Consider the following 23,240-nt stretch of genomic DNA (forward strand, 5'->3'; position numbering starts at 1 on the left):
TTAAAAATTCATGCCTGCTAGACAGGAGTCTTTTATTTTTAAGTTCTACGCTATTACTAATACCTTTCAACTTTAAATAGAAGTTTTTCCGATTAAGTTATTTTTACAGCCCGTTTCATGTTTCTGCGACCTAGCCGGCTCCAGTCGCCTTTTTACGGTAGCTAAGATGCCAGACGCGTTGAGTCGGTTAGGTCGCAGAAACAAAAAGGGCTGTAATGAAATGTAATTGTCGTTGCAATCTTCTAGTGTACCTAGTTGATACTTAGCGTATGATCGCTATTGCATTTTTAATACTTTTATGCGCAGACTAGTTGCGAAAGATTTGCTTTCTATTTCATGACAACTTTAACATTACCTGGTTTTATACACCGAATCAGAATATGGCGATAAGGTTGAATGAATTACCATTGTTTTGGATGGACTAGCAACGTGTAAAAGCGCTTTCACATGTTGTGCGGTTACTCAGCCCAGAAAAATGGTTATTCAAATCGGTCACCACATTTTGATTCGGTATATAGACCAGACCTTTCAGGAATTCGCTTGAGTGACCACGTAGCAAAGGTTTCAAGTGGAAGTTGGACTTGATAAAATCTATGCTTATATCATGTGCTGATACGGTTACGAAGGACATCTAGCCAACTTATTTTTGTTTGGTTACAACAATGGAGACCATGGGATGATATTGCATGATATTTGTCCCGAAGAATAAGTATACAGTTTTATTGGGCAATATGAATATATTTGCAAAAAAGCTTAAAAAACAAATTCAAAATGATAAACAGATAAACATCTTGGCCCGGTTGCACGAATGGTAGATAGCGCTATCCGATGGATAAATCCTCATCCAGTGGATAAATCGATGCTTTTATTCAATAAATTTATCCCTTGGATAGGAGTTATCCGTCGGATAGCGCTATCCACCCTTCGTACAACCGGGCCCTTAAGTGTTGTATACTAAGCTACTGTCAAATTAGCTAAACAATGACCTTTCCCCGAATTCGCTTTTCTCATGAAGCGGGTTACGGACTTAAAAGCATCAAAGCAACAAGACCTTCCCAAGTTTTAAACCTTAGTTTCGTGGCTCAATTCAAGCGAAGTCGGGGAAGATCTTACTACGCCATCCCGGGAGAGAAGACTCATTCCTTCACTTTTTGAAGCATTACTGGATTTCCTCGCTTGCGATTTTTCTTCTGAAATACAAAGAAAGTGTTTAGAGGAAAAAGGTTTGTATATCACGTCATCCTGTTATGACTTTTAGTGCAAGGGGAAAATAACTCTGGTTAAACAGATGTTTAACGAAAAAAGGTTTGGCCTGACTGAAGGGTAGGGTAGCATTTTGAGATACTTAGATGCTGGTTCGTGTAAAAGGGATTCTTATCAGGAAGTAACCTTATATTATGTTTTTTTTTTAAAATAACAAACCTAAATGTGACAATTTTTTCAGTTAAATATTTCCTAAAACGAACGAACGAACGTATAATTATACAATCAATCAGTCAATCAATTCAGCAATCAATCAACGCTTTATAGAAATAATTTATCACTAATAAAGCTGAAAATAACTTTTTCCGAGTTCCTTTCGCGTAGTGATAAATGAAAAATCATTCCTATACCTTACTTTCCTAGTTAATAAGTAAATTTCATCATATAATTTGTATGCTCGAATCGTGTGCAAGGCTACTAATCTTAGAGCGCAAGCTCTATATTGGGACCGCTGACTATAAAATGCCGCCTCTTGAGTCAAGATTCGAATATATATAAAGGTTGTTGTCCATTTGGCTTGCCTTGTTTCCGTTGGTATGTTTGTTTATCCTGTTGTCCAATCAGAGAGTTCGTTGTGATGTTATTCTCAACACCCAATTAAATTCGATAGAATTTCAGGGTTGCCCAGACCCTACGATATTCTTACTAAGGAGGCTCTGGGTACGAGAAAGGTTGTTGGACCGTTTTAGGGGACGGAATATACACCAGGAAATATGTCCCCTGAAACTGTTCCGTCACGACCTTTCTTTATTAACTGAATAGTCACGTGCCATACTGATTTGCAAATATGAAAAAGAATAATACAACGAGTCCCACAGTACACTGTAATCCCAACCCGAATTTTTCCTCAACCTCGGAATGGCTAATGAAGACGATTCGTATACAAGCCTGATGATTTGCGAAATTTTCAAAATAAATGTAAGATTAGAGGATTCCTTATAATTTATAGTTAACTGAAACATCCTTACATTCTAAAGAGGAAGCTTTGTTTTGTATTTCATTTTCTTGCTTTTCCAAATTTTTCTTTGCCTTTTTCTGCAAATATCAAAAACAAATGACGAATAGTCATCGGCAAAAAAAGGAAAAAAAAAACAAAAAAACAAAAACAAAAAAAAAAAAAAACGAGCAAACGAACGAGCATTGGGAGCAAACGAAATTAAGATAACAAATAAAACAAAGAAAGCAAGAACAAAAATATTTAAAAACAAACAAACAAAAAAGACAACAAAACGAAAAACAAAACAAAGAAAATAAGAAACATAAAGTACGGGGGTGAAAGGGCTAACTAACCAAACCAACGAACAGTGAGAGCGGAAAAACGCGCAATGAGAAGAGGAAGGATGATAGTAACAGGATAAGCAAAGAAATTGTATCGTTAACATTCAAGGAAAGCACATTGTAATCTATAGAGATTGAAGTGAATGAATGTTTATAATTTCTAGATAACCAACAAGAGGTATGTGTTTTGGAAACATTTTAAGTCTTCGTGATCACCAAACAGAACTTTTTCAATCGCTCGGTTGACAATGTTCTGTTTGCTGGATCATTTTAGAAATTATGCCAGTTGTTGCTCTTGGTTTGAAGTTTGTACTAATGTATATTTTATTTAAAATCAAAGTCTTCAACGCAAGAAAATCGAGAAAAATCGAAAATTGGAAAAAAAAACAACAAAAGTGCGCGCGATTCAGATGTGCTGTAGAAAAACTGTTGACTCCTATGAATCCCCAATTCATGACAAACAAAATATCAAGGATTTAAAGAAATTCTTATGTTAGATTTGGAGAAAATCGCACGAACATTTCATACTTTCAGTTTTGTTTATCTCTTTTGCGCACTCAGTTTAAAAAGCTACTATTGTATAAAATTATTCAAAAATATCCTAAATGTTGCTGTTGCTCTTGATTTTAAACTGCGTAAGTTTGATCAACTGTATCGAAACACCTTAATGCGTCACCAGTCGTCATTTTGATTACTGTGAGATATATTATGAAATAGGAGACTAGGCAGTAGGAACTGTTCGATTTGACAAATTATCCTTTGCGTGCTTAGCGGCGAGATCTGGTTTAAAACATGAGAAAATTTTACCTTAATGTTTGAAAACCGAATACACTATGCATTCAAAAGAGATGGAATAGATGAGGCGTAACTTAAGCATTACTGAGGGTTTCCAAGCCATACATATTTTTATAGTTTTATACACGTGCCAACATTAAAGGTGATGTTACACTTGACGATTTTGCGCAAAACAATGATGCGTTTAACATACCACGCGCGTAGTTTTCAGATACGGCAACAATTTGCGAGTTTTTGATTTTCCTTCAAAAACTCGCAACGCGAAATGACGAATTTTCAGCAAGTTGATGCGTGTAACAGCTTCGTCGACAATTTTTCGAGCAACACCTACCCAGAATGCAGTTAAAGTACCGGGCTGATGTCAACAAACAAGATGGGGGCGGTAAGTAAAGAAGACGAAAGTTTGAGAGATGTTGATAAATTGTTAGTTGACCAAAGCCGCTAGGATGATGCAGCAGGTCTGAAGTTTGTATCGTTCATCAAAGCAAAGCCTTGTCTGTGGTCTCCACATGACAAGCAAACAAAATATGTAAAACAACAAGCTTTAAAAGAGGTCGAGGAAATGTTTCAATTTGAACAAAATCGCGAAAAATTGTCGGGTGTATCATGTTCAATTCGTAGCAATGTTGAGCGAAAAAAAAAAAGAACTTGTGTAACATGTATTAGCAGTTGGCAACGCGTATCGCAAAAAAATTGACGCTGAAATTTTCGCGTGTAACATCACCCAGGGCGGGAGGAGGGAGGGCGTTGAAACGGGCATACATCTAGGACTGGGCACAGCAATGGCGGAACGTTTGTGAAAGAAGTTCGGCTGACAAGAAGATCTTTCAAAGGTAAATTTAGGCTTGTTTATCTTTGTTTTTAGCCAATAAATTACGACGAATTCGCTAGTTTTTGTACTCAAAGAACCATTTTAATAAGTGACTATGGTGTTTACGCTAGTTTTTATATAGCAAATGCGGGCGCAGGGCATTTTTGGCTTTATTACAATGTTTTCCAAAACCTAGTTTATATTTTTGTGAAATGTACTTATTTGAAAAAAATCAGAATGAGCAACTTTGAGCAAAATTATTATTTTTATCTCAGATAGTTAATCAAATTCGTCTTCAGTACCAGCGTTTCAATTTTCAACGTAAAAACAATGAAATTTTGAGTGTTTTAATTGCAACGTTTTGGATTCCGAAAACGCAGCTTTGTCTTGGACGAGAATCATTTTCTTCAAATATGCAGTTAGATTTATAACCAAATGTAGAGTTTTTCAATAAGTTCCGACGCGCGCACTTACAAACTGCTCATTACAGATCAAATGGTACCTTTTTTATGACGACTACGATGACAATGACAATGACAGCAATCAACACCACTACAGCAATAACTATTCCAGCAATTTCAGCTGGACGCAGAGGAGGCCCTTAAAAAGAACAAAAAGGCTCAATTAGAAGACACTATCTTAGAAGATAACACAAAACAGAGTACCACTTTTTATTGTTTGCAAATACTCTACCGTACTGGTCCAATCTTCAAACACTTGGATTAGCATAGCAATTCCACATCATCATAAAATATGAAGAGTACTCACCTTTGATTACTACAGAGAGTATATTAATTTTAACGTCCCCTTCCACTGTTTTTGCAAAAGCCTCAACCTTCCTTCTGACATCCTCCTTTGTTACTTTGTCTTTGGAGACCAAGGTTATAGTTAAACTAAGTGAAAGAAAAATAAAATAAAGCAATTGATTAATAAAAACGTATATATTTATATTTTATTCTCAAGGAATTTCTAGTGGCAGCCGGTACAGAAAAAAATTAACAGGTACTTAAACGAAAGCCAATTTAGTTGAATCGGTCATTTATCTTAGATTTTCAATCGGTTTAGTAATTTGGGAGATATTGGGCTCTGAGCGAGGGTCGTTGTGCCGAAGTGGACACCTTTTCAATTATTATACATTCTAAGCTAACGTGAATATTTTAGCCAAAGGCAAAACTGTGAGTCATGTATTAAAACATATAATAAGCGGACTGAACCTTCGCCGGAGAACGGCGTATACACATAACAGTTAACGGTCACGTGCCTGTACTCGTGAGCAAACTTTTCTTTATTTGTTTTAAACTCGTGATTCTTTTTAGCTACTTGAAAAGAACTGAATGAAACGATGTATAACTAGTGTTACGAAATGCAGTCATATTACGATCTCTCGAAACAGGTTGTAGAAAGTTTGTTTGATAACCATTATATTTCACCCTTGAGAATCAAGATGTTCACTCATTTGCTGTCAGTGAATTAATCAGCACGTCAATAATGAGCTGCAAAGGGCATATCGTATAAAACAGCATAGCTAGAAGCTCGCAAATCTTACACTGAAAACTGAACTTAGCGCCGTATCTGTTTTCGAGAAAGGCGTATACACATAAGATTGCTTGGTCAGACTGATAATTGCAATAATAATAATAATGATAATAATAATAATGATAATAATAATAATAATAATAATAAAAACAATAATAATAATAAAAATTTAAAAAAATCAAATAATGAAATAATAATAATAAAAAACATTAAAATCAAAACAAAAATTAAAGGACGCATCACTGTCAAATTCTACTGATATATTGAAATGTGGTATATTTAAGTAGGCCGAATATTGTTAAAGGCGCATACACATGTGTATAACAGGATGGACAGAAGTCGTTTCAGCTTCGTTGTAGTAGCGTTAAACAACATATCCCCGCGTCTTTTGATTGATTAAGCCGAGTTTGTTGCTAAAAATTAAAAACCAAGATTATCAATGTTAGTCTCTCTGACTACTGGATTCATTCCTGTTGAGTGGAAGTGTGCTAGGGTGACACCTCTGTTCAAAGGGAAAAGAAATGAAATGGATAACTATTGTCCCATTTGTTCTTAAAAGTTTTTAGAGAGGGCTATTCATTTCCACCTGTATTGCTTTCTTAGTAAGCACTAACAACAAACCGATACTAAAAGTGGCTTCCGGAAGCATCATTCAACTGAATCAGCAGCTATATCTACAGTTACAAAAAATTGCAGTGTTTGGAGTCGATCCCGCAAGTATATTAGTTGAGTGGTTGGATTCATTATGCCTTCCACTGTTGGAAGCAACAACTCTTGTGCTGGAAACAAGTAAGTATACTTTAATGCCGTTCGTGGCGGTCAAGAACTTATAGGCGTGCAACCAGATGGTTTCTGGCTTTATAATACGCGTTCAGGGCAAAGTTATCTGAAGTAAATAAAATGGGGGTAAGGAAAGGTTCGACATTCACAGTGTACTCGTTTAGAACCTTTCAGACGAAAGTCGTTCAACTAAAAGAATGTTACAAAGTGATGCCTATTTCCTAATAATATTACTATTACTATTACTCAGTATTACTATTATCATCACCATCACCATCACCATCACCATCACTATTACACTTATTTGATTGGTAACCCCATAGGGCCCGATAAACGAAAATTTACAATGTAAATATTCAAGATAAAACTACAGAACTACTTGCTTTTATTATTATTATCATTATCATTATCATTATCATTATCATCATTATTATTATTACTTTCGACAACAAGAAACCTATATATACATTATTGTTATCATTATTATTTGTAAAATTTGTGGCGAAAAGTTTAATCCAATGTTCTGGACGTTTTGACGCCATCAGGCATCATTCTCGAGAGGAAAGAGATGTACTGAATTGCAAGTACTTATAACAGTGTTTGTGCTCAACCACATAATTATATGCAAAATATTTGATTGACTTCTTGCAATTATTATGTTTCTGATACAATAGTAGAGAGCTTAAGTTACTTTCGAAGAGTTGCATCTAATTTGTTATTTGTACACCAGGTGATCTCGGACCGCGCGCTATGCATGATTTTCACTGCAAGCTAATATCCAATCACTATGGTCAACTTTGCGGTTTTGGAGTCGTCTTGGTGCGCGTGCGGGTTTGTCCCGAATTTCTCACCTTCCTTCGTTACTAGGGAGGGTGGGGATTCAGGATGGCGTCGCGTGTTCCCTGGAGGCGGTTGTCAAGCCGTAAAGTGGCTTATATATATTTACACATATCTATAGTATTTAACTCATATATCTATTTGTATTTATCTATTCTATTTATCAGTATTTCAATTTATTTGTACTGGTATTTTATGTCAGGCTCCCATTGATAGCAGAGCTTTTTTATTAGTTCTTGAAGGGACTACCCTGGCTTTATTTATTTTTAAATAAAGATTTTATTCATTCATTCATTCATCCCATATACCCCCCGCGGGCACACTTTCACTTAACGGGGCCTGCATGGTGTCCGCCATTTTGTTTTTTGCTTGAGTGCGATTACTTTATTTCCTTGAAACACTTGGCTTTCCAATAATGTTTCGAAAGGACATTTAGAGAATAGAATAACTCAGAAGAAGTGGCCAAATTTAGCGGAGTTATGGTAAGTTGCTTGTGTGGTTTTGTACAAAACACATTGGAAGAAGGCACATATTTTCAGTGGAATATTTCTACTTTGGGAGTCAAACATTTCCTGTGGACAGGTTTGAACGAAATTCTAATGTATGTATTTTATTATTTTTGCTAATAAATGTGATTTTGCTTGCAAATGTTTCTTTTGGATTGGTTTTTGTTGTACCTTATTAATTAAATGTATCTTAATCTCTGCATGGGATTAATTTTTAACTTTAAATTCCATTCGCAATCTGATTGGTTAATAGTAATCGGCGAGATCACCTGGTATACATGTATAATACAAACTTTGTACAATCACGTTTGTTGGTATATATACAAAATTATGGCCGTTTCAAATATACATTCAAGTATATCAAGACCATATCAGAAATAACTCACATATATACATACATATATTATTCAAATTACCTTTCATCATTCTTCTTGACGTTAATATCACAGAAAAATGGATCCTTTTTGAAAAATTCACTGATCTAAAATGGGAGAGGAAATGATAAAGAAACGAGGATGATCTGACTATCAAAAATATGTAAAATAATCCAGCAATCTACATAAACTAAGGAAAATTGGGTGGAGGCGGAAGGGAGGGGTTGAGCCCAGTCTCAAGTTACCGTTAAGTTATATTGCCTGTATTTTCAGTGTAATTTCCGCTCGTGAATAGTAAGTAAGCAAGTTTTTTATTTGGCATCTTGCACGGTAACGTACATTAACGGTAACCCAAATAATATATAGGTGATAATATTTATACACTGATTATTTACATGGTTTTTCCATTTGATTATTGTCTATTGTTAATATTTTCTTTTCGTACATTCGTAATGATGTATAAGAATTTAGCAAAACGTTTCTGGGTATTTTTTAGGTCAGGTGGATTCATACTTTTTCTAAGGTTTTGGCATAACTACGGTGGCCCACAAGGGTCACGGCAAAAAAAGTACTAAAGGCAAAAGAAAGCGAACCCACGGCAGAACAGATAGAACCCACGGCAGAACAGAGAGAACCCACGGCAGAACAGAGAGAACCCACGGTAGAACAAAACAACTTCACGGCAGAACAAAGACCAAAAGCCACGGCGGAAGTAGGAAGAGACGCATGCGTATTTCTCCGAAGAAATCACGGCATGAAGGAAGCGCCAAAACTATTTTAGTGTCGTCGAGCTCTGCAGTGTTTTGGAACACGAAGATCATTTACATATAGAGTAAACAGTACAGAAGAATGGACCCTTGTGGTACTCCTTCTAATAAGGGCAAGGTCTCAGACACGGTATTCTCTATCTTGACGGCTTGCGTTGTGATAAATAACTATCAAACCAGGCGCACGCAGCATCGGACACCTAATTTATGAAGCTTACGCATCCTCAGATCATGACGAATACTATCGAAAGGTTTCGACATGTCCAATAAAACGATAACAGATATCTTCTTATCGTCCATATTCTTAAGCAGTTCATCAGTATAGTGTAGTAAAACAATTTCAGTAGAATGGAGTTTTCTGTTCCCACTTTTCAGGTTATGAACAATGTCATTTGCATCTAGGAAGGAGGTGAACAGAGAGTGTGCGGATCTTTCACAAATTTAGATACAATGGGTAGTAGAGATATGGGACGTGTGTTTGCAGGATCTTCACTGTCACCGGATTTATGGATAGGAATCACTTCAGCTATTTTCCAGTCTTGAGGAAGGGTATTTGAAGAGAAGGAACTATTAATGAGACTATTTCATTAGTGCCACGCGGTCCATATACTCTCATCTATTAATGAGACTTGTAATTATTGGAACAGTAGTGGGTGAACTGTCTTTTAAAGCTCTTGCTGTATCGTGTCCTGGAGGATTGTTTGATGGTAAACGTCTAAATGATATTTTTTTACATCATTCTCCTTAATCAGTGAAGTTAAATTCAGTTTATCGTCATCATCTTCATCAGAACTGCGGTTATTGGGCAAACTAGTGGAATGTGGTCCGTTTCTTGAGAATTAGAATTGTTGACGTTAGCAAGAGCTGTGGGCTTTTCAGCTGTTACTTTTCCAATGTTTGTATAGAAATCTTTAAATTTGTTTGCAAGAGTAAAGGCATCTTCTATAGTTGTCAAAGGCTCATTCTTCTTTGGGACAATCCGATTAATGATTTTTTAAATGGAGTTTGTATTCCGATTGAAATTTCGAATTTCAGTACCTACATGTTCCATTTCAGCAATCCTTATCTCACGCTTAACTTCGAGAGAAACGATTCGCATTCCAGTGTAGCTTATCGCCTGTCCTAATTCCACTTATATGCCATTCGTCCAGCGTTCTCATGAGCTGTTTAAACCCAGAGGTGATGTATGGGTTAGGTTATGACTATATTTTGATTTGCTTGATTGGAGCATGGTTATTTAGTACATATCGGAATAAACTGTTAAAAGCATGCACTCGATCTTCAAAATCATCGAAGAAATCAACCATGTGAAAAGGAACTCTGTTCAGATCTCTAAGAACATTGTTGATGTCGTAATGTTTATAGCTTCATATGAAGGGCGCGGCCGAGGTGCTTTTAGCTTCAACTTTAAGCAACTATTTGTTTGAGAGGATGAAAATTTTCACTGGACGCCATGTAGCGAACATAAAATGATAAAGGCTGCTTTTAATTTTTTTACTCCAGCATATCTTGTTGTCATTATTCTAGATTTGCTCAAATCATTCGTTTTTGTTTGTTTTTCTCCCAGTGGATTATTTTTATTCAAAAGCTAAAGCTTCGTAGTTTCGTGAGTTACTAGGTAATGCGTGCCCCCTTGCCACCCCAAGTATCAATAATGAGAGAGTGTTGGATGTGTGAAGTGGACCAAACCCATACCCTAAACTTACCTTGTCCTTCGACCAATCTAGATAATCCGGACCAACGGTTATGGGAGTTACTCCAATTTCTACGATAGCCTTGTAAGGATAATCTAAATTAAATAAATTCAGTAATTAATCAATGTCAGACAGTTAACCAATCGATTGCACACAACTAATTGATCAGCAACCCAATTCATCAAGCCATTTTGCGCAAGATCTTCTTAAGTTATTTTAAGAATCAAACGATTAAACCAAATATATAGGGATTCGTTTGACTTCTTTTAGAACTAGACGCCCTTCGTGGCGTGAACTCGGGCTACCATAGTATTTTTGATAAAGTATAAGCACTTGGAGCCCAAGCCAAGTTTTTTGGTGTGGTTTGCATGATGGGAAACAGAAACTCCGCAAAGGAATACCATTGGTATTGATGGGTTTTTGACGACCGTTTTTCGTGAGGAGTGGGAAGGGAACTTTTATTAACGATTTCTTACATCATGCATGGAATTAATCTTGTTTACACCCATCGGCTAGTTCTTTTACCAAGTCCCAGCGGAAATTTGAGATGTACTGTAATTCATTGCAAAAAAGACTTTGCCGGTATTTTCCAACTGATCTTGGCGATGTGACAGAAACTCTTTAAACAACTTTACTGGACATCTATTACTTCCAGTAACAAACATCTTTGGCTTAAAGGATCTTGACATTTCAGTCAAATGAGATTGGCGTGTTTTCGTGTAAGATTCTGCAAAGTGAACAAATTCTGTGCTAATGTCAGAAATGCCGAAAGTTAAATCTTCAACTCTCATCATATGATGTTTTTGACGTCCCCTCAGACCAAAATACTGGGTTAACAGCCACCAGGTAGTTTGCAGTAACGTTTGTGGAGATGAATTTTCAAGTCTTCCTTCATTCCACAAAGTTTCTTCTTCGTTACTGCTAAGACTTTGGGTCTTGTAGGGCTTTTTACCTCGCCCTTCTTCTCGTAAGCTTCGCGCTTTCGCTTCAAGAACTTGTTTTGACTGGCAAAACTCTTGGTCCCTTAGGGTGGACTTCCCGTTCCCGTTTTCTCTCAAAAATCTAATTGAATTCTCAATTTTTCTTATTTTATTATCATGCAAAACTGGTAAAATGAGTAAAAAATGAAAAATTCGAGAAAATATTCAGTTTAAAATATTATGCAGGATCAAGCATACAAAAATGTCGAGTATTATTGATCTCAGTTATAAAATGCAGCAATTCGTCTTTAAACGGACGTCAAAAAATATGTTATCCTCATAGACAGAAATTTTGTCAAACAATTTTCTGCTCAAGCTAAAAAATAACATTGAAGCAATCGCTGAAAGGCTAAAATCGTTGTTAGGGGGTTGGATACCAGTGAGTTGCCATATCAAACCACAGTTTGTGCATTTTCTTGTCCCATATTTTGAATACAAGACCTCAAACCAAAATACGAACAAAGATTCAAACGCCAAGCCGCACAAATTTGGGACCAGTTCGGTGTAAACAAAACAAAAAATATTTTAGTATACGATGAAGGAGACTGTTACATGCATGTAATGGGTTTCCTGTGTTTTAAGTCATGCGCAGTAGACATAAGAAGACCACATGGGGGCTCAGAAGGAGAGTTCGAGTAAAGTATCGTTCTTGCATCCAAATTTAGCCTGCGTAGCGGCCCAAATGGGGAGGGGAGGGGGAAGGGTTGGGGGCCTGTGGAGGAGAGGAGAGGGGAATGGGGAGAGGAGAGAGGGAAGTGTGGGGGGCCCTGCAATGATCCTATTATTTAAGAGTATTCCGCCCCCATGTTTTCGGATTAGGTCATTTGTCGAGATGAGCCAATAAAAAAACGCGAACATATGTGCGGTTTGACCTCCGCTTCTTGTCAAAATTGAAAACAAACTATGGCAAAGAAAAGCTATGTTGTCGAAGAAAATACGATTCCTTCAAAACTTGGAGCTCCAGAAAATCCAAAATCGAAACGAGGCCGAAAACCATTAGTTTATAATCCAAATCAAAGTTGTCATCTATGCAAAAATAATTTATTAACGACGTACGGAAATCAAAGGAATAGCTACGATTCCTACTTGGATTTATTCAAACCTTCTTCGCGTAAGGATGGCTTCGGTTTAATTATTGCTGAAAGTTTGAAAGAAACAGGGATCATTTTCAACAACACTCCCGATCTTTCAAGGGTTGTATGCAAACCTCCTCTCCTCCACAGGCCCCCCAACCCTTCCCCCTCCCCTCCCCTCCCCATTTGGGCCGCTACGCAGGCTAATCCAAATTGTGCGCTTATTTCATAATTACTTAGCCCCATATACAACAGAGACGGTTCCGTGTAAACGGTCTGTACAGGCCAAATCTTTGACGAGATAAATGACAAGTTAAAAATTCGTCATGTTTAAGGAGGCTCTGGGTAGTTATGGTGTGGCACAATTAGCCGCATTGAAACGGCTACGACTTCGTATTGAATAACTCGATCTGCAAACACTTTTCACACAATATCAGGAAAGGATTAAATTTAAAAAAAATGATAAATTAGTTTAAAGCGGCCTTTTCATTATGACGTAATGATGACATCATAGAAATCGTTTACCGCTTATTTTCTCCAAAACTAGACCTAAACTTTCAAAGCGACTTGAACCAGTCGATAGTGTTCATCAAGGCACCCAACAATAAAAATAAGTACGCTCACAACTATTTTCGCTCACGGCTGCTTGTTGATTATTCACGCTTGACTTCCGTGTTATTCCTTGTCGTGTGCTGTTAGTTGTGAGCGTACTTATTTTTATTTGACTGCCTTACAACCCTTCAATTAATAAGAAATTGAAGGAGAATATTTGTAAAATATACATCTTTTAGTGACTTCATTTAGAAACAAATCGTTCGACGATTTTTTGAATGCCGATATGTTCTTTATATTATCCATATTTTCTATTGCTTTTAACAACAAATGGGGTCATTTACCTTCATATCAAAAACTCCATAACGTTATAAAGAAAATCACAATGTGATTCATACTCAACAAGGACAGTGTCTATATCCGTACCTATATTCTAGCTACTAAATATATTGAATCCACTAAATTATAGTCCCCATTTTGAGGGTATAAAGTTGACACGCTGGAAATAATAGTAAAGTCCATGAAAATATTCAACGCGTAATATTTGGAAAACGCTCTCATACATTTTTTTCATATTGCAATATGTTGGATGCCTTGATGAACACTATCGACTGGTTCAAGTCGCTTTGAAAGTTTAGGTCTAGTTTTGGAGAAAATAAGCGGTAAACGATTTCTATGATGTCATCATTACGTCATAATGAAAAGGCCGCTTTAAACTAATTTATCATTTTTGAAACCTTTAATCCTTTCCTGACATTGTGTGAAAAGTGCTTGCAGATCGAGTTATTCAAGACGAAGTTGTAGCCGTTTCAATGCGGCTAAGTGTGCCAGGCCAAAACTACCCAGAGCCTCCTTAAACCGGGACTACTTGAATAATCTAAATATTTGCACAGTCAGCTTGGGACATGTTATTAGTTTCACGTTTTTGATTTATAAATTTGCAATTTATAAATCAGAGAGTTTGCAACGTTGCTACTTATCTTTGTGTTTAAGTTATTTACATACGATACACTAAATAGCAAGAAAATACACAAGAAAAGAAAATGATCAAATTTACACATAATAGAACATTTCTCGGAAACTCCTAATGATCATGCATCTCTCCCAAATGGTGGGAGATGTGCAATAAAAAGGGCATACTGCTCACTTCTTTAAGGTGTTTTGATACAGTTATGTGATCACCAAACTGAACTTTTTCAATCGGCGCGTTGACAATGTTCTGTTTGCTGGATCACTTTAGAATTTATACCAGCTATTTCTCTTGGTTTGAAGTTTGTACTAATATATATTTTATTAAAATCAAAGTCTTCAACGCAAGAAAATCGAGAAAAATCGAAAATTGGAAAAAAACAAAAGTGCGCGCGATTGCGTTTCAGATGTGCTGTAGAAAAACTGTTGACTCCTATGAATCCCCAATTCATGACAAACAAAATATCAAGGATTTAAAGAAATTCTTATGTTAGATTTGGAGAAAATCGCACGAACATTTCATACTTTCAGTTTTGTTTATCTCTTTTGTGCACTCGTTTAAAAAGCTACTATTGAATAAAATTATTCAAAAATAACCTAAAATGTTGCTGTTGCTCTTGTTTTTAAACTGCGTAAGTTTGATCAACTATTTCCTTGCTGGTCTTAAGAGCTGACTGAGAGTATGAAATGTTCGTGCGATTTTCTCCAAATCTAACATAAGAATTTCTTTAAATTCTTGATATTTTGTTTGTCATGAATTGGGGATTCTTAGGAGTCAACAGTTTTTCTACAGCACATCTGAAACGCAATCGCGCGCACTTTTGTTTTTTTCCAATTTTCGATTTTTCTCGATTTTCTTGCGATGAAAACTTCGATTTTAATAAAATATATATTAGTACAAACTTCAAACCAAGAGCAACAACTGGTATAAATTCTAAAGTGATCCAGCAAACAGAACATTGTCAACGCGCCGATTGAAAAAGTTCAGTTTGGTGATCACAAAACTGTATCGAAACACCTTAACTCAGCTTGGTAGCTTGACTCACCTGGGCAAGGCTCTTTTTTTGGCTTTGTTGTTGGCTTTGTTGTTGGCACTGTAAAAAGTAAAATAAACTACATAATTTTTTTTAAAGGTGGAAAGTGTAATAGATTGAGCATGAACGTATGCGTGGCCAGCGGTTTCACAACCGCATAGCATATTAATGAGTTGTCTTGATCAGCGTTGAGATACGCCATGTTGTTTTATTATCAGTGAAATAAAGAAGTTAGATTGAGTTCTCCACAGTGGCGACGAGGATTTGGACCAGGAAAAGTTTTTGTTTAAGGAGTGAAAGAGCCAAGGAAGAATTTAGAAGATGCCAACATACGGTAAACTCGAGAATTTTGACGAAACGGACGGCGATTGGGAGACTTATGTCGAGCGAGTGGAGCAGTATTTCGTCGTGAATGAAGTACCAGACGATAAAAAAGTTCCAGCGTTACTGAGTTTAATGGGAGGTAAGACCTATTCCCTGTTAAAAAACTTAACATCACCACAAAAACCAGCGTAGAAGAACTTAAACGAGATCGTAGAGATTTTAAAAAGCCACTTAAACCCGAAACCACTAGAGATTGCTGAGAGGTTCAGATTCTATAAACGGAACCAGGCTGGCGATTGAGATATTCGAGCATACATAGTAGAGCTAAAGAAGATAACCGTGCACTGCAATTTTGGAGGACAATTCGATGAAGCCTTGAGAGATATGTGGAATAAAAAATGAGCAAATACAGAAACGTCTGCTAGCGACGAGGAAGCTGACATTTGCTAAAGCAATGGAGATAGCATTAGCCATGGAAACAGCAATTAGGGACACTCTAGAGCTACAAGAGGGCACACAGAAGGAGAACAAGGTACATAAGATAGAACGACACCAAGATGAAGTGGATCGACAGTGCTATCGATGTGGGTCAAAAGACCACAATGCTAACCGTTGCCGTTTTAGAAACGCAACTTGCTATAATTGTGGGAAACAAGGGGACATCAGGCCAGTCTGTAAATCCAAACCATCGAGCAAGGATGCCGAGGAGGCCAGCAAGAGAAACAGAAGGAATAACGACAAGAATGTGCGTGCATTACATGAGGAAGACCATGGCGAGTACAAGGATGTTGGCAGTTTAAAGTTATATGATCTCGGCACAAGTAAGGATGACGTTATCTGGGTAACACCGAAGATAGAAGAAAAGGAGATCAAGATGGAGCTCGACACAGGTGTCGCAGTGTCCGTGATTCCGTGGAGTACGTTCAGAGAGCATTACCAAGAGCGATTATTGAAGAAGACTAAGGTTCAGTTAAAGACATACAGCGGTGAGAAGATCACCCCAAGGGGCGTGGCCCAAGTGAAAGTAACATACAACCAACAAAAGAAGCAGCTGCCGTTGTATGTAGTCGAGACAAGGGGGCCGGCCCTTTTTGGAAGGGATTGGTTGAAAGAGATCGCACTTGACTGGAAAAAGATCAGAGTACTCAACAAAGCGAGGGGAGTTTCCAACACTCCTATTACAGTGACAGATCTTCGGAAGAAGTATGCAGATGTTAGTTAGGGAAATTAACTTTCTGGAAAGCAAGGATCACTTTGAAGGAAGGGGCCACCCCCAAGTTTTGCAAGGCGAGACAGGTACCGTACGCACTCAAGCCCAAGGTGGAGGAAGCAATCAAAGATCTTGAGAACAAAGGAGTCCTTACCAAAACCGAATGGAGCGAGTGGGCGACACCCGTGGTCCCCGTGCTAAAATCGGATGGCTCTGTCCGACTGTGTGGAGACTTCAAAGTCACAGTAAACCCGCAGATACAGGCAGAACAATAACCCCTACCAAGAATCGAAGATCTTTTTGCAAACTTAGCAGGTGGCCAGAAATTTAGTAAGATCGACCTAAAGCAAGCATATCATCAAATGGAGCTGGAGGAGGAGTCGAAGAAGCTTCTTACGATAAATACGCATATGGGTCTTTTCCAGTACAACAGACTGGTGTTTGGGATAACATCGGCCCCAGCGATCTGGCAACAGACGATGGATCGACTAGTAGGAGATAACCCAAACAACACATGCCTGATAGATGATATCCTGATTACAGGCCCAACTGAAGGAAAACATATGGAGAACCTGGAAAAGGTGCTGAAGCAGCTGAGCGTACATGGTCTACGAGCAAACCCACAGAAGTGCGCTTTCTTACAAGACAAGATTGAGTTCTGCGGCCACGAGATTGATGCTCAAGGTCTCCACAAGAAGAAAGACAAGGTAGAGGCCATTCTAAAAGCACCCCGTCCTAAAGATGTAAAGGAAGTCCGTTCATTTCTAGGACTCGTGAATTACTACAATAAATTTCTGCCAAATTTAGCCACAGTGATACAGCCCTTGAATCAACTGCTCGAGCAAGGAACCAAATGGAAATGGTCGAAAGAATGTGAAAGAGCATAGTTAAAGCAAAAGAGATGATCAACTCGGATCAAGTGCTGACGCATTACGACCCCAAGTTGCCATTGAGATTGGCATGCGATGCGTCACCAGTGGGAATTGGAGCTGTCTTATCGCACGTGTTTAAAGACGGAACAGAAAGACCAATCGCTTTTGCGTAAAGAAGTCTACGGAAGGCCGAGCGAAATTATTCGCAAATAGACAAGGAAGCGCTAGCCCTCGTGTGGGGGGTAAAGAAATTCCATGCCTATTTGTTCGGAAGAACATTCCAACTGTATACAGATCATCAACCGCTGACCTCCATATTTCACCCAGGGAGAGGAATCCCAGCGATGACGGCGGCGCGACTTCAACGATATGCCTTGTTCTTATCAGGATTCAATTACACCATCGAGTACAAGAACACCAAAGCACACGGAAACGCAGATGGCCTGTAACGCTTGCCTTTACAAGAAGCGGAGGACGTCAGTGAAGATGATGCCATAGATCCGGTAACGGTTCTCCAGTTAACGCAGTTTGAACCCCTTCCGGTGACCACGGAGGATGTTAAGAAGGAGACGCGGAGGGACCCGTTGCTCTCGAGAGTCAGGGAGTACACCGAGACTAGTTGGCCAACGCAGTACCCACCAGAGTTGGCGGCGTTTCACGCACGACAGTCCGAATTAACTATCTAGGATGGATGTTTGCTATGGGGAAACAGGGTAATCATCCCCAGCAAACTAAAAGATAAGGTGTTAGAAGAACTGCACGAGGGGCACCTAGGAATCGGAAAGATGAAGGGACTAGCAAGAACTTTGATTTGGTGGCCAACATTAGATAAACAGATAGAGACTTTGGCTAAGGGATGCTCTGGTTGCCAACTGATTCAGAATGAACCACCAATCACAAGACTACACCCCTGGGAATGGCCCAATGGACCGTGGCAACGAATACATGTAGATTTTGCTGGTCCTTTCCTAAACAGAATTTTCCTGATTGTAGTCGATGCATATTCCAAGTGGCCTGAGGTGGAGGTGATGCAGTCTACGACAACAGAAAAAACCATTGAGAAGCTCCGACAAATCTTTTGCAGGTATCGGGTCCCTCAAACTCTAGTCAGTGATAATGGGCCTCAGTTCACCGCACACATCTTCCAGGAATTCCTAAAACGAAATGGAATCAAGCACATCACGTCTGCCCCATACCACCCGGCCACGAACGGTTTAGCGGAGAACGGTTTGTACAGAGTTTCAAGAAAGCTATGAAAAAGGAACTAGTAAAGACAAACCTCAACCACAAATTAGCAAATTTCATGCAGGCGTACAGAAACGCACCACACGCAACCACTGGTGAATGGCCAGGATAGTTGTTTTTCAGACGGAGACTACGCAGTCGTTTAGACTTGATGAAGCCGGACCCCAGAGCTAAGGTGCATAGCAGACAGGAGCAGCAAGGGGGAGGCAGAGAGAAGGAGAGGAGGGAACTACAGATTGGTCAAAAGGTAGTTGTCAGAGTATACCAGAGTCCCGAGAAGTGGAAGCCAGGAGTAGTCGTGGCAAGAACAGGAGCTCTGCATTACGAGGTAGAAGTTGCGCCAGGCCTAGTGTGGAGGAGACATATTGACCAGCTCAAGGAATCAGATATTACTTCAAGTCCTCAGGAGGGAGTCGAATGGCAGAATCTAATTCCAAACCCAGTACAACCAACCGAGACAGTTGCTATTCCACAAGAGAAAAGCATGCCTACTAACCCCACAGAAGGTTTGACTCCATCGATGGAGGCCACAGAAGTTAGGGATAGTACAACACAAGCCAGCTGTCCCTCCACACCCTGTCAAGTGGAGTCACAGAACCGGAGATACCCAATTAGGTCTCGACGACCACCAGATAGCCTGAACTTGTAGACCACATACGTTTATGAACATTGGAGCATTGAACTCCAAGGGAACGTTAAATAAGGGGGGGAGGAGATGTAATAAATTGAGCATGAACGTATGCGTGGCCAGCGGTTTCACATTCGCATGGCATATTAATGAGTTGTCTTGATCAGCGTTGAGATACGCCACGTTGTTTTATTATCAGTGAAATAAAGAAGTTAGATTGAGTTCTCCACAGAAAGAAAATTGAAAAGGGGAAAATACAAGAACGATAGTACTAACTAAAGGTAAGAGTAAAACCATAATTAGCCTGCAAAGCAGGCATTCTTGTGGGTTTGGGGAAAAACCAGGGCTTTGGGGGAGCTTTAGAGATTTGGAAAGAGTGAGACCGCTATGACTGCTAGCTAGCGCGAATGAAAATTGTTGATTTTGTAATAGTTGTTTTAAAGTAAAGTTCAGAGTTTCAATTAACCCAGGAAAACAGGGATATCTTTCATTTGAAAATTTTTTCAAGCCTCCTAGAAGAAAAGATTATCTGGGGATTGTCCTTGCCAATATTTGAGAGAATATAAGAAAATAAGAAAATGAGGCCAATTGTTAGCTTTTTCAAAAGTAAAGACGTTCAACTTCTACCCCATCCAAGACTAAGGAAGAAGGCAAAAGATTACTGGATAAATAAATAAAATAAATCGAGTCCCTTGAGGCCGAGAAAAGCAAAGACAACGAAGGTAACAAGTTCAAAGTTGTCATGCGCGAAGCCGCTCAGCTATCAATAGACTTATCCCGAATTTGCTTGACTGACCAAGAAACAATGGTTTTACTGAACTTGATTCTTTTATTCATCAAGTGCAACCTGTACTTAAAATCATTGTTTCGTGACCAGTCAAGCGAATTCGGGATAGGTCTATTGATGACTTTCACGGCAGCTGTTGGAGGAACTTAAAAAACGAATTGTCAATGAGTTATTTTGTTATATCCTCCAACATGGCCGCTTAAAATTGAAATTGCTAAATGTTTGTGATATATACTTTTAGTATACATCAAACTTGGAGTTCAATATGAAGTATACTTTTAGTATACTTCAATATAAAAGTGGCTTTGCACAATAAATTTGCAGCCAATAATTGTAGAGCAGAAATGTACTTGTAAATGCATCGATTCCTTAAGGTTAGATATTAATATACATTTGCTCCCTAACTTCATAAGTATTTTACAAGACTATACATCTTACCTTGAGGAATTGATGAATACATTTATACTACGTCTCCAGCATGTAAATCATCCCTGAGAGATCATGGGATTTGACCATGATTTTTCAATGTTTTTTCATGTTTGTTTTCTTTATTCAATGTTACTTAGTGACTTAAATTCCGGCACTTGCATGTCTAAATCTAAATTTTTCATATTATTGATCCATGTTTTAGCCAAATAAATATTATTTCTGTCATTTCTATAGTAAATGTTTTCCAAATTATCATTGTGGTTTCTTATTTTATCTTTCTTTTTATATTAATAACTTGAAAATAAAAGCCAACTTTTTTCAGTAGTAGGATATGAGAATCCCTAAGGATTTTTGGAAAATTTCTCCTGTATATTCGTGTATAATTTTTGTATACTTTACTTAGTATACAAAAAGTATACACGAAAGGACGAAATTCATAATACAAATAGTATAGTTTTATTATACTTTTAGTATACTGCAATAGTATACAAAAAGTATACTGCATGCAGTATACTCATTGTACTAATGAAGTATATTATTAGTATATATTATTTTGGTCAGGGAAATAAACCTAAAACGTAAACCATAATTAAGAAAGGGGACTGGCCAACATAAAAGGATAAAGTGGAACACGAACATTAAAATTTTGTGATTGACATTCACCGAAACCTTATTCATCGCGACCTTAGCAATCGCTAGAGGTCGCATTTGATTGAGAATGGCTGTAACTATATCAGTGAAAGAGATGGCCATCGTAATGTTAGAATTTACATAAAAATATGTCTTATCTGGAAACGAGACTTGTTATACAGGAATAATTACTGCCATTTTTTGCTACTTTTAAAATCGAAAATTACCTGCTTTGGTTGTGGAAGAATGTGGGGTACTTCCATTGACTGTAACTGCAGAATAAGATTTTAAATCATATTTAAGAATTATAAAGCCTGCTAGGAAACATGTTCAATAACCAGAACTAAATATCCAAGGAATTGGCATATTGAACATGAGAATTGCAAGGAAATCACTAAATATGTAGGGCAGGCGTAGTTAGCAGGTCATTGGACAAATGCAGGGATGTACCGTTTTTACTGAGAGGGCTAGGAGAGTATTTTAGTACATTTGATTTGACTGTCATACACTAGCATAGCAAATGCTATAGCTTACTTCTACTAGTTTTCATTAATTTTGGATATAAGGATTTAGTTTTATAATTGTAAGTTTTAGCATTCATTACAAATAGTCAATTCGAAAAATAATTTCTTAAAAAATGGAGGGGCTATAGCCTCTCTAAATCCCCTGGCTCCTACATCCCTGCAATGTCTGGCCAGCATTGGAATTTGCCCCATCAAATCTTCACTCTGCCCATGATTTTGAGCAGTAATGTTGAACCAGAAACAAGGTATGACCGACCAAAAATAATACTATATACTATATCAATGAAATACAAAACTTAGAAAATATTGTATGAATATGAGTGGCTACAATGCAAACTTAAAGTTAACTGTCCAGCTGACTAGCTAATGGTATATCAAGAAAGAATGAATTGCTCAAAGGAAATATGCATTAACCACAGGTCTCTTTTTAATTACCTACAGGTGTATCTTAATACAACAATACATATACTTTTAAAATAAAACCATACCTGGGTTACTTGGAGGTGTGGGACTTGCAATGGGATCTTTGTTTAGAAAAAATGCATAGTTAAAAAAACATTGATGGATGAATATAAATATATACAGCGCTTTGCAAAAATTCTGTAAATAAAATGAATATCAATATATCGATATTTCAGGTGCATTATGGGTAATTTTCAATTTAAAAAAACGTTTTAATAAAGGTTAAATACAATGTTTTCAGTGAAATATAATCATTGTGTAAAAATAATTGTGTAAATCATTATAATTAAAAAACCTACCTGGAAATCTGAAAATTAGTTTATATATGGATATATAGATATACTTGACTTTTGCAGAATATACATGCACATATTATATACATATTATATACATGTATACATATATACATATATACATATTATATACATATTATATACATATTATATACATATTATATACATGTATACATATATACATATTATATACATGTATACATATATACATATTATATACATTGTATACATATATACATATATACATATTATATACATGTATACATATATACATAATATATACATATTATATACATATATACAGCGATATGCAGAAATTTTGATCCAACCAAGTTTTATATCTGATAAAGATTTGTCTTCATTTGCATAAACTTTAACTTGGATTTTCTCTATCAAACTTGGTTCATTTCGTAAAGAATTCAGTACAATATGATAACATTCATCATGAGTTTTTTAAGCTGTTCAATAAACTCGCAGATCGTGTTTCATTGGGTATAAAACCACTCGGCTACGCCTCGTGTTTTATATCTGATAAAACACTCCTGCTTGTTTATTAAACAGTACATAACTATATCGGGTACATTATG

General features: G+C 37.4%; 1 protein-coding gene across 2 annotated transcripts in view; it reads right to left on the reverse strand.

The window, feature by feature from the left end:
* Positions 1–15: 15 nt before the first annotated feature.
* Positions 16–23,240, reverse strand: part of LOC116302750 (uncharacterized) — a 33,374-nt gene continuing 10,149 nt past the window's right edge. Inside the window, exons 3-11 of one of the 2 annotated variants that reach the window (XM_031712117.2) lie at positions 22,387–22,422; positions 21,602–21,646; positions 15,262–15,309; positions 10,654–10,736; positions 8,223–8,287; positions 4,916–5,040; positions 4,650–4,747; positions 2,232–2,298; positions 16–1,190 (exon numbers count right to left, since the gene is read on the reverse strand). In XM_031712117.2, coding sequence (XP_031567977.2) covers positions 1,189–1,190; positions 2,232–2,298; positions 4,650–4,747; positions 4,916–5,040; positions 8,223–8,287; positions 10,654–10,736; positions 15,262–15,309; positions 21,602–21,646; positions 22,387–22,422 — 569 coding nt within the window. In that variant the 3' untranslated portion in view covers positions 16–1,188. The remainder of the gene's footprint in view (positions 1,191–2,231; positions 2,299–4,649; positions 4,748–4,915; positions 5,041–8,222; positions 8,288–10,653; positions 10,737–15,261; positions 15,310–21,601; positions 21,647–22,386; positions 22,423–23,240) is intronic. The other variant, XM_031712125.2, reaches the window with a different exon arrangement.

Source organism: Actinia tenebrosa, unplaced genomic scaffold (assembly GCF_029948245.1).
Source record: "Actinia tenebrosa isolate PJP-AT-01 unplaced genomic scaffold, QUT_ActTen_1.0 PGA_scaffold7__59_contigs__length_16204524, whole genome shotgun sequence".
Classification (NCBI taxonomy): domain Eukaryota; kingdom Metazoa; phylum Cnidaria; class Anthozoa; order Actiniaria; family Actiniidae; genus Actinia; species Actinia tenebrosa.